Raw genomic sequence first — 12,888 nt, 5'->3', positions numbered from 1 at the left:
TGATGTATAGTGAAAGCAGCTCTAGACATCTTATATGATGACAAGCAAACTCTGATATTTCTACAAGCAATGTACATCCCTTCCATATTCTTCCTCTTTTTTAAGAACCACTGTTCCAGAGCATTCATAGCTATGGAGATATTGCATTTTCCACCAAACATGTGCCCTTAAACTATTCTACCAAGATTATCAAGATGGGATTATAACAATGGCCTAATGTCCTTTTGCACTGTTGGCAGATGATCGTCACCTCAGTCACCCTGTTCTGCAGCATTGTCATAGCCGGGGTATCACTCATGTGCATGAACCGCACCACCCAGGCAGGACAATATGAAGGTTTCCAGCAGTCTCAGCACCACGCCGCCGCAGAGACTGGCAGCACGGCTTTTGAGGAGAGCCCAGTGCCGATAAATGAACCCGAACCTTTTACAAGTGCCATCCCAGAGACCAGTATGATCCATAAACATAAAGAAACTCTTACATGCCTGTGTAGTGTGTGTCCTAAATGTTTTCTTTAAGGCAATTTCTTTGAGCTATTTTGAATATCACAGGTATTTGTCAAATGAGGAACTTGAAGGATAGGCGATAATAGAAAGAGCTTGCAGGTTCATTCATTAGATTCTTGTTTGTAAGTCTTTTGTTAGGGTAATCTTTTGGTAAATCCTAAAACTTCCCCGGACCTGAGAGTTTTAGAAGACAGTAACAACTGAAGGAAGGCCCTTTCTAGGAACCTAAGCACCTACAATTGTTAATGTAACAGCATTATACCAGGCAAGCACCATCAATAAAATGAAAAAGGCGGCCTGATTAAAGCAAGGTTAATGGTGTAAGACAGGAGTTGGCAATGTAAAGTGCATGGGCCGAATCTGGTCCCCCACCTGTTTTTGTATGGCCCAAGAACTAAGAATAGTTTGTACATTTATAAAGGGTTGAAAAATTACATTTGTGTTTCCACTAACATTTTTAAAGCCACTCTCCCTAAGTCAACAGTACTTTCCTAATCATAACCAGCATCCTCTCCTTCCTCACTTTCTTTGTGAATTCTTGCATTTATCCTATAAATCTATCTACTATTTGTTTTCAGTCAGGGCTAGCCTACTGTGTCTTCCTCTCCCATGAGTGTTTCAAAATAGGCTACGAAAGGCCTGAGAACTATCTGTGGGGAGCCCTAAACTAAGTGTCCTAAGCCCAGAGACTTTTGCTGCTACCTCTGTACCTGTCTTTACATGTTCTTTAAATGCTGTGTCTTTACCTGTACCATACATTTTCTTTAAATGCTGTGTCGTCTCCAGCAGGAAAACTAGCTTACACCTTTACTGTAAATAAATGGAGAGCCAAAGACAGCTATCTCTCACCTCCTCAGGAAACCTGCATTGTTTATATTTCCCTCTTGTTATCTCACTTTTATAATTGCTTTTTAAATCATCTGTATAACCCACTAGACTGTAAGAGCTGTGACTTACTTGCCTATCATTATGGCCTCAGCACCTAGCATGGTATCAGACTCACTGTACACATTTAGTAACATTGGTTAAATGGCTGGCCAGCTGCCTGGATGGATGGATAAGATATGCCATGATTTTCTGAAGCTGCCCTGGAAGCTGCCATGGCAGAGTACTTGTTTATTTGCCTATTCACCTGTGTTCCTAGGGAACAGGTTTTAAACTCGTCGGGTTCTTTTCCTTCCCTAAATCCTGCTCTCTTCTGCCCTGCTGCTAGTTGTATCAACACATTACACATGGGCTGTCCAGCCTGGCCTCCCCAAAGTCAGTAATACAAAGTAGTTCACTCTGCTCTGCCCCTTGCTACACATTTGTCAGAGACCCATAGTTTTCACATGTTATAGTGTGGAATTATAACTGAAAGGGAAATTAATCCATTTTAATATGAGATCAAACATTCGGTTAATAAAAGAAAAGGCTAGTGAGCTACTTATATATTCTTCTTATATGTTTAAATGAAAAAACTGCCATAGCATTTTTCACAGTGACCATAATCTATGTGTGTGTGTGTGTTTGTGTTTCCCTATCGTATGTCATTTGAGTGGACTGGCTTTATATCTGTTTTCTTAATAATTTTATCTTAGCTGATTTAAGCTTTCGGGTTTCTGGATCAGAGCGCTGGGCCAGATGATCTCTGGATTTTTTATTATTCTGTGGCTCAATTTTAACCTTAAGATAGCATCATTATTGTAAATTTTGGAAGACATTTGTAATAGCTTATTATAGATTGTACTGTTCATTCTTTTGAAATCTTTAGTTTTGTTTTTAAGAACAGTACTGAAGAACTAAAGCACATCGTCAATGAAAGATTCAGCCTAGGAATTATTCTTTTTTCTAGCATACTAAATTTTAACACAGTCTATCACTGAAGTTATTATTCTGTTATGAGCTACATCAAGGAATGCCATATCTATGTATGTGTGAAATGTTTTAAAGGACACTGACTATATAAAGGAAAGAATTACAGTTCTGTAGCAGATGTCTCAGTGTAACTTGTGTAAACCAATCTACCTATAAATCAGTAAGAGATTTTCAGCAGTATATATTTGAAAAGAAAACAGGATATAATAGTTTTTACTGTGTCTTCTAAACTAGTGGAGACATTCTTGAAGAAGTGAGTTTGAGCTAAACTTAGAGGAAGAGAGTTTGGATGAATTAACAAGAGTGGTAAGTCCCTCTCAAACTACTCCTGGAGACCTAAATAAGCATGTGATTTGTGGAGGACACTAAAGAATTGTTCTGAAAGAAGGGAAGGGCCTTTGCTGAACAGTGGGAGTGGCTGGATAGGGAGAGAGGGCCCAACTGAGAGCTTTCAAATTCAGGCCAAGGAATTTGAATTAACTACCATTAGCCAGAGAGCATTAGGGCGTATTTTTGAGTAGTGATGAAATAAAAGTTATATTTTAGGAAAGTGTTCAAATACTTAGTTCCCAAAGCACAGTGGAAACTAACAAAACAGCATGGGTAAAAACATTTTTCCTTGTCTCATACAGTGAGGAGACAATAAGTAAAGGGCTGATCTTCTGTCAGGTACTCTTTAAATGTTAACTCTTCTGTATGAGCACATTTGAATATTTTTCGATAGATACCATGTGACATTTCCATTGAGGCTGCATGGGAAATTTGTGTGTGTGCATAATTGGATTTATTTGGGTGTTTTGTTGTTCGGTTGGTTTTTTTGTTTATTCATTTTGGTTTGTTCTGTTTGGGATCTCTTGGAGTTGTCGACTTGTGTGGTGATTGGGCTCTGTCTTCACGCGTTATTTTATCTATATAGGTTGCTGCTCCTGCTCCATGGGAAATGGTGAATTACACTGCCCATCCAAGGAGGCAGTAGCAAACATAAACTCTAGTGGGCCTGTGACTCCTTCATTTGAGAAAAGTAAGTACCTCTGGGCTATAAGGATGGGCCTAAGGAACGGATTGTTCCTTATCCTTATGTCTTAAAAGAGCTCTGCATAGAATTTTTGTAGAAGTTATACTGTTTGAGAATATGTTCTCACATAAGACGGGAGAAAGTGTTAATAGGATAATAATCATGCATAGATGGAATACTTATTTAAAAAATAAAGTTCTTATAATGTAGTAATAGGTAATATTACACACACACACTCACACAAATTAATTTTTCCAATAAATTTAACCCAAGTAATAATTCTAAGAAGTTTGCCCTAAGCACCATTATTTTTTGGCCTTTTTTCTTGTTTTAGAAGCTGAGATTTTCTGCCACTCCTCCCACAGGGCCAGGACTAATTAATTAGTGCTTAATTACATTTTGACTCCATACACTTAAAATATACCCTTTCTGATGAAATAAGAAAATCTTTAAAAGTAATAACCTTTTGGCATACAGACTAAAAGATTGAATTGCATTTGTGGTCTGAATTTCAAATTAGTTAAAGCAATTATTTAGAACACACTTATGTGAAGTTACAATGCATTTTTAGTTGATTATGCTTATTTATAATCAAACTAGAAAGGGAAACCACAAAAAGTCCTTTTTATGATGAAGCATATGTCAATTGTGTTGTTGCCGAAGGCATTATGTTCTTATATAGCAAATGTTGGGAGGATTAGAAGGAATGACGTAGGCAACTCACTTAGCACAGTGAGTGGTGTACAGAGAAAATGCTCACTAACCATCGCAGTAGCAGTGGTAGTTGTTATTCAGGCAGGGTTTATATTGGGCTGCTATTTGCTGCCTAGGAATGAAAAATAGTAGAATTCCCATTTCTATAAAAAAAGTAAAAATATGTCTGATGTTGGGCCTTCACTGACTTTCTGATAGGAAACCTATTTTGGCATTCAGTTAACCTATTCTGTCTTTCAGTTTTTATTTGTGTGCCCCCTTTTTAAAGCTAATGTTTCTTAACATCAGAATTCCCAAGCCATTCCACCTTATGTTTTCCTCTCTACACAATCAGTGTACCTAATAGTAAAGCCCACTGACAAATTTAACAACTTTTTTTCTTTTGCCTCCAAAAATCTCCTTATGCTTTGCTTATCTGTCATTCTCTTCATTAATAATGCTGATTCTTGCAAACAAAAGGGGGGACTTCTTAGATTTTCTGACTGTATTTTACAAAAATTATATAAAATGGGATCCATTATAAATGGACTTCATCTGCTCATACAATTTAGTTTTATTCCTAAGCCTGAAATAAAGAAAGTCTAAAGGAAATCAACCATGGACAAATGAGAAATTTTAAGAGTTTAATAATATAATTAATTACTCATTCCCAAAACATTTGGCACAGCACACAGGCAAAATAAATATTGCAGTGTATAAAAAGGGCAAATGGAAGGTACTAAAATTTATTTTTATCCATTTTTGTAACATCTGAATATTTTAAGAGCAGTATATAATTACATATACTGCTAGAATTTCTACAGCAAGATATACACAACTAATTTTTATTAAAATAGGATCATATTACAGAGATAGTTTGGCAGCCTGCTTTTGTTTTATTTAACAGCATTGCGAACTTTCCCCCATGCCATTAGCTATTGTGCTAGATTACGTTTAACGCCCTGGGAGTATATGTCCTTTTCTAAAAAAGTGGTTTTAGGAAATGAAGTTTTTATTGTTAGCTTGAGGGTAACAGGTACCCTGTATTTTAGTCATTGGGTCTTTAAAACAAGACTGTATGTTAGACTACACATCTATTTTGTAAAAATGCTTTCCCCTGCTTTTGATGCCATATACATATATAGTGAAGCTGAGGTAGGAAAACAAAGGTTTCTTGGGAAAGGCCCCTCATCCCTATTTTAGGCCAGAGAAGAGTCATGCTTGTGACTCTCATTTGGTTCCATATGTGAAGAGAATAAAGTGTATATTTTTTATTTGGTTCCTTAAACATCTTCCCTAAGGCAAATTTTAAACTCTATAATGAAAGGCAAGTGGTAGTAGTTTGTTTTATAGTTAGCCAGAAATAGGGTATTCATGACCAATATGTATATTTATCACAAGTGAAATTTGAATTATTACTTCACCCTTCCAAAAAAGCATATAAATATTACGTTAAATAGTGTAGAAGGGAACTGTTGCATACTACTCATGTTCTTTTCAGATTATAAACACCCTACAAGTAGAACTCTCCTGAGACAACACGAAGGAGCCTTCCTCAGATTTCATCTAAAATAATATACTGATTCTGAGCTGAAAGCGCATATGTGGTGGTTTGCTTAGGAAGTCATTATGAATTTAAAATGCATTCAAATAAGAAGCTCTGATTACAAATTGTTGTACTTACTGTTTTATAGATGATCATTGTGTGAGCCGCTGTAACTCCCAGAGCTGCATATTAGCCCAGGAAGAAGAACAGTATCTACAGAGTGGAGACCAGCAACTGACTCGACATGTGTTGCTGTGTTTACTTCTCATTATTGGCCTGTTTGCTGTAAATGTTCCTTCTGATTTTGTTTTGGGGCCATTTCTTTAAATGTCTGGCAAAGGTTTTATTCAGGCATCTGGGAGAAATTTAGTGACTACTTCCCCTGGGGTGTGGTGGGTAGGCCATCTGAATCCTAATCTTGAGCTAAACGTTTTGGGGGAAAAGAGGAATGAATAATTCACATTACTCTATTGCCTAAATGCTCCAGTAGCTTATTTTGCTTAGAAGCACTTGCTCATTCTATGCTCTGAGCCTAGAACTTAGTAAAACCAGGTGTCTGCATGATGTGTGCGGGGCTCCTTATTCCTAACGTGTTTCTTGACTGACCTCAGTGGATAAATGTCTACATGGCCTCTTAGAAGATATACCTCAGATGAACAGACTTTAAAAAATGATTTTTAATTATGAAAAGAACATAACCACTTCGTACAATAGATACAAAAATAGAGAAAAGAGGAAACATATCCATCATAGTACTACTGCCTTCTATTTTTTAATACATTTTTCATGGTTCTCATCATACATACAGATTATTTCCTGCTTTGTCATTTATGTCGAGCATTTTCATGTTGCTACATAGTTGTACATAACCATTACTTTAAATGGCTCCTCAGTGACCCATAGAGGAGATACATTATAATTTACTCAACTATTTATGGATGGTTTCTAGTTTTTCAAAATGCTCTAATAATCATCTCCATGCAGTATATTTCCTAATGATAGATTCTCAAAGTTGGGAAACCTGGATCAAAGAGTATAAATATTTCTGTGCCTTTCGATGCATTTTACTAAATTGTTTTCCAGAGGAGCAGAATAGATTTGTAAAGTACTCTCACCAACATTGAATATTATGAAAATTTTAATTTGATAATTTTATAAGCTAAACATAGCACTTTATTTTTTAATGCATTCCTTTGTTTACTAATGGTTTTTTTAACGTTGTTCTCATGTGCTTTTTGAATTGTCAATTATTATTATATAATTTTTTGAGATGGTTCAAGTGTAACTTGCCTAGAGGTATGAAATGGACTATATAACCTATAAAGAAACCCTCTTACCCTTTTTACACTGGGATGGTCATTACATAGAATGATATAAGCCAGCACCATTTTAACTGCTGTTTAAGAACCAAAATCAAAAAGCAAGAAATGCTGCCAAGAATTGGTGCTTAGTGATGTGATTGTTTTCATTGTGTAGAACTAATTTTAAAATCAGCCCTGTCTTAGGTTAGTCGGCAGTCCTGATATATTATGTAAGCTTCTGTATTATGGCTCATGTCTTCTTGCTTCAAATCTGATCAGAATAGATGCTGTTTGAGTGACATCTGTCAAGAGGAGAGGTTGAAACCTCTTGTTCGAAAGACAAAGCTTCTATAGTCTCTTGGTGTTTTTCCCTTTAGTCTTTTTCTCCCTAATTATTAAGTAGGTAAGTTATTGTTCTGTGTTCTAGGTAGAAATAATTAGCTTGTTTCATTTTAAAATACTACTTTCCCTTCCTTTACAGAATCTTTCCAGTTGTTTATGGTGGCTATTCAACCAAGAGCCTGGAAGACTGTATGTTGAGTTACAGTTTTTCTGTGCTGTGTTTAACTTTGGCCAGGTATTTATTTACTGAGAACTTTGAGGGGTTGTTGTTTGCTTGGATGGATTGATTGGGGGTGGGGAGGGTGTTCGGAAGTTGTTTTCTTTTAAATCAAAAGGATTTAGTTAGTTTGCCAGCTGCTGGTACGCGTTACAGCTGACAGCTGCTGCCTGTCTCCTAGTAGAGATGAATTATTATATAGGTTAAAGTCATCAGAATGCACACTGAGTGTTGTAGTCAGAAATACCAAATAGTTTTTTTGTTATGGTTTTGAGAGAAAGAATGATAATTTAGGCAGGGACAAGATGTTCCAAGTTTTTTTTGAACTTTGTTGTGGTCTTAATAAATCACTCTGGGAAAGTGACTTACCTTCTCTGAGCCTTTAGCCACTTAAATTGGTGTACATTATTTCATTTACATTTTTATATTTCTTGAACAGTAGGTAGTTAAATCTTTTCCAAAAAATTATAAATTGGTGTATAAGTAAATTTTGGCCAAGTAAATTAGTTACCATTCCTTGAGAGACTACTATATGCCAACCATTGTTAAGCATTTTACATTAATTATATCATTTAAATATCATAATACCTGTGAAGTAGACACTATTATCCCCAATTTAAAAATTAGAAACTAAAATTTTATGAAGTAGTACAGTAGGTGCTGTTGTCTTTATGTCAGTATTAAAACAGATATTTAAGATAAATGACATTTTAGATGTTGGAAAATGTTTATGTGCAAATTTCAAAATTTGATTCTGTATTCAATCCTTTGCTTTTTAATTAGAGACGATTAGTCCTCAGATTAAGTAGCAGGTTGAAAAAAACACTGTTTGAAATTACTGGGTTTGCCTATTAAATCTGAAAAGAATTGGCCATATGAGTTAGTTAACATCCAACATAGTAGATGTGCCTGCAAGTTTTTCCCTAACATGAATTTCTTGAAATATTTCGAGCTCGTTTTGCCATTATTGTGGGAACAAATGGCCATGTCCGTTAGTTTATTACAGACAGACATAAGCATCCCAGGGCTATTTGATGCCACCTCACTTTGGTATATATACTATTTAAGATCTGATTTTGTACTCAACAACTATAAAATACTAGGTTGGGAAAGCATAGTCTCACTCAGCATTTTGCATTTTTAAAGCCCACTCTAAGGTACACGACCCCAGGACTGGCGCAGAAAGGGTCACAAACAGAAGCTACTGCCAGGAATGCTGCCTCACAGCTAGCTTATGGCTCAACTGCTTCAAAGGAGGAGGGAGATACAACCCCACCACCCCACCCCTACATCCCATTTTTCTCCTGGGGAGGTGAGGTTTAGTAGTCAGATCATTCCCTTTTGGTTCCTTATAGTTTGGGGGTGAAGAAAGGTAGGTCCTTCCTGTAATACACTGCATTCTCCATCCCAACTCCCACCAGCCCACACTTGGGTCCTTATCCACCTGCCTGACTAATGGCAGTTCCCAAACCCTTGTCTCCCCAAGCAGTCCTCATCTCCTGGTCTGTGGCTGCTATCTGGTGCCGGTTTGCATCATCACCCCCAAATCTTTCATGCCCTTTCCCTAAGCATTAGCCAGTTTCATTTCACATAAACTTTGTTCAGTTGCTCCATTATATTCAGAAGCTACAGCACTTTTAAGTTCTATCATTTCTGAAGTTTTAACAGAAAAATGATAAGGAAATAAGTACAATGTTTTATTTTATTTTGAAATATTTTATTTAAAAAAAGGAAAAAACTCAGAAATCTAGCCCTTAAATGTTTCTAATTTTCTCAGTTAGCTAGCAGGCACATGTGGTCACTCAGCACTGGCTTATATCACACACGATAATCAATATGACAGATGACTGGAAAGAGGCAGCCACGTATACCTGTCTCCAGGTGCTGAACTTCAGAGGGTCTGCCTTGTGTGTCCCATTTAAAATGTTGCTCGAATCATTTATGGGTTTGCTTCCCCAAGCGCTAAATTTGGTGGTTTCCATAATTTCTCTGTCTTAAAATTTGATTGTTGTATTCATAACATACAACTTTTTTTTCTTCCATAGGGATTTATTTCCTTTGGCATCTTTGGATTGGACAAACATTTGATCATCTTACCTTTCAAAAGAAGGTAAATTTATTTGAAATAAATCTATTATCTGTAAAGGTAATGACAAAGGCATTCTATTAAGATACTGATATTTTTAAACCTCTAGTGACTAACTGCTGGGAAACCACAGAAAGTGTGAACTAAACACTACAGAAAGATTATCTGTTGACTCACATATGTGTTGTAAATCTTTGCAGAGAAAATATTGAATTATTAATCTAACATTGTAATTTGCATTTTAACAAGAATTGATGGGCGCTGGCTTCTATCTATGTCATTAACTACATAAAGTAAAATGAAATTTGAAAATGTATTTAAAATGGAAGTAACAGGTGGTGTGCCCCCAACGGTCTATATTTGATTATCTTTCGTCTTTGACAACAGGATTTCACTATCAAACTGACAATTTATAGAAAACTCAGTTTTGTTTTTTTCTTTCTAAATTTTTGGGGTTTTATTAGCTTATTGAAGAGTTTCTTTGAATTCAGATCAGGAATTTCTTTATGAAAAATAATGAAGTAGGAATACTCCAATTAGGGGGTAGGAGAGAGAGGCAGTGGGGACAAATCCTTGTATTTCTTCATTTGTTTTTAAAGTCAAAATTAGTAGAAACTGGAAGTGGTAATGGAATTTCTCCTACTAACTATATAAACTGTGCCCAGTAATTGGTAACTGTTCTTTCTTCTTCTCCTCCTTTTTCATCATCATCATCATCATCATTATTAAGGTATAGTTGCTAAGGTCATAATTCTTTCATGGGGGAGGAAAAGCATAATAGGAAAGTCACTGAACTTAGTTACCAGACTTATAATAATGATCAATTTAAAAAGTCAACAGATTTGTTGTCTGGGTTGGCAGAAACACAATTGTTCTGAATTCCAGATCCCAGTATGTCTCTTGGGTACTGAGATTGGAACACGATTAAATAAAATTCTTAATCTGTGTAATTATTTTTGCATTTCAAAACAGTAGAATGTAGAATCAGGAACCTCATTTATGGTAGAAACTGAAATGGGTCAAATGTGTCTGGTGGGTATTTTACAAAATATTCAAGCCCTCCACTCCACACCACCTCACCCCCACCCTAGCCTGCTTTGAATAGGAAACCAAATGCCGGCGAAGCATGTTTCTGCTTCAGACACTAATGATGTCTGCGTTAGATGACAGCTTTGGTAAATGACAGTTTAGGAACAGCCATGTTGATGGGGTAATAAGCAGGAAGGGTTCTCTCTCAGTGCTTTTCTTTCCTTCAAAACAGCCTCCTTAAATTTTGGTTTCAGACTTGAATTCCTATGGAACAATAAAGAAACAGCAGAAAACAGGGATTCTCCTGTTCCTGAGGAAATAAAAATGACCTGTCAACAATTTATCCATTATCACCGTGACCTCTGTATCCGAAATATAGTCAAAGAAAGAAGGTAAATATAGGTTCCAGATAACTATATTTTAGATGATTAATTTTGGTTTGTAACAGGTTAAGTAACGTGATTGTGACTAACTACGTGATTGTTCTTTTTAATAACACACATACATGTAAAAGTTAAAATAGCTGTAGGTCAGTTTATAGTTTAAGAAACAGCATATATAAGAGCCATATCACTTTGATTTTTATACCATGTTTCCCCGAAAATAAGACCTAGCCGGGCCATCAGCTCTAATGTGTCTTTTGGAGCAAAAATTAATATAAGACCCGGTCTTATATAAGACTGGGTATTTATTGTATTATTATAGTAGAGTACAGTATAGTATACCTGGTCTTATATTATATGAGACCTGGTCTTATATTAAAATAAGACCAGGTCTTATATTAATTTTTGCTCCAAAAGACACATTAGAGCTGATAGTCCAGCGAGGTCTTATTTTCAGGAAAACATAGTATTTTTAAATGTCATAGAACTTCCAATTTCCATATAAAATGTGAAAACTTGAGAGTGAACCAAAGTGTAGTAGAATATTAACATTCACATTTCATGGTGGCTGTTAGTGTTTCTCATAAAATTTTGAGATATATTTATATTTAGAAGTGATTTTATATTCCCCATCTCCTAGTGGTATATTATTTCATATTGCTAATGATATTGTCAAGAAAATGAAATGAAATTTCTGTCTCTTAATTAATTCTGCTGCTTATTTTTCACCTCAAGTCATAATCTTCAGTCTGTGACATCGTATTTATTCTTCTGATCCTCAAGGTATAGAGTATGCATCAGGAAATCAAAAAACAAATGTTACAGTGCCAATATTTTTGGTTGTCATGAAAGAGAAAACAAAACAAAACATAAAGAACCAAATACTTTGATGTCTGTAACTAACAATTTGAAAATGACCATTTAGGATGATTTATTTACATATATTAGGCCACTATATTTCATTATAACCAGAAGATAGTCTGTATAGCTAGTGGAAAGGGGACTCACAGGGTGAGGCCTAATACTAGAACTCACCTCCTGGATCTGCCACGTATTAGCTGTGTGACATTGGGCAAGTTCAATTCTCCAAACCTTACTTTTCCTCTTCTTTAAAATATCTGAATCTCAGGGTTGTTCGAATTAGATGACAAAATCTATGATGGACCTAGGCCTGTTTCTGGAAATGGTAAACTATGAAGAAAGGTTAGCTTTCCACCTTTAAAGGGCTAACCTCAATTATTTCAAAGAACCATCTATGGATAGTTTCAACAATTTAAAAGTGCTTTTTAAAATTAAAAAAGGGAACTCCACGTTGGCTCCACCAGGCCCACTGTGATTGCTGACTGTCAGGAGCTGCCTGGGTCCCAGGTGGCTGAAGGGGCACTGGCTGGTGGCACAGTGCTCTGCAGCCTGCACAGCGGCACGTTCCCTGCTTCTCTGTACAACTCCGTGGGCTCTGGTTGTAGCTGCCTGATCAGGCATCAAGAAGCAAATATTATTCCACTGGTGTCGGATAGAAGGTGTTGGGCTATAAAATAATAATCAGCAAGCAGGAAGAAGGCTCAGACTCAGGTTGTAATATTTAGGCTTCCGTTGAAAGTGACATCTGTAGTTACAAAGCATGAATTAAGATATCTTATTACTAAGTAAAATACTGATGTTAATATATTGTAATTTTTATATACTTGAGAGAATTTTTTATGTCTATTATCTCCTTTTCTAATTTTTATACAAACATCTAATGTATATTCTCATTTGTGGTTAAATGTTTTAAAATTTTTTTGTCACCTGTTTCTCATTTCATCTTGATTTTCATCCACAGTTTCCTATTGTTAAGCATTTTAGGTTTTACAGCTTGACTGATGCTTTTGGACAGATTCATGTTGTCTATTGCATATTTATGAAACAGTACA

At 35.9% G+C, this 12,888-nt stretch overlaps 2 protein-coding genes across 3 annotated transcripts in view; one reads left to right on the top strand and one right to left on the bottom strand.

Moving 5' to 3' along the window:
* SCRN3 (secernin 3) overlaps nt 1-12,888 on the bottom strand; it is a 45,082-nt gene that overhangs the window by 2,324 nt on the left and 29,870 nt on the right. The window lies entirely within an intron of this gene.
* Nucleotides 1-12,888, top strand: part of GPR155 (G protein-coupled receptor 155) — a 38,788-nt gene that overhangs the window by 22,833 nt on the left and 3,067 nt on the right. For both annotated transcript variants that reach the window (XM_019727467.2, XM_019727469.2), the window contains exons 11-16: nt 240-450; nt 3,280-3,384; nt 5,766-5,902; nt 7,400-7,495; nt 9,523-9,587; nt 10,847-10,984. In XM_019727467.2, the coding sequence (XP_019583026.2) occupies nt 240-450; nt 3,280-3,384; nt 5,766-5,902; nt 7,400-7,495; nt 9,523-9,587; nt 10,847-10,984 (752 nt within the window). The remainder of the gene's footprint in view (nt 1-239; nt 451-3,279; nt 3,385-5,765; nt 5,903-7,399; nt 7,496-9,522; nt 9,588-10,846; nt 10,985-12,888) is intronic.

Source organism: Rhinolophus sinicus, linkage group LG01, assembly GCF_036562045.2.
Source record: "Rhinolophus sinicus isolate RSC01 linkage group LG01, ASM3656204v1, whole genome shotgun sequence".
Classification (NCBI taxonomy): domain Eukaryota; kingdom Metazoa; phylum Chordata; class Mammalia; order Chiroptera; family Rhinolophidae; genus Rhinolophus; species Rhinolophus sinicus.
The sequence above is the reverse complement of the archived record's forward strand: the minus strand, read 5'-3'. Positions and strand labels throughout refer to the sequence as shown.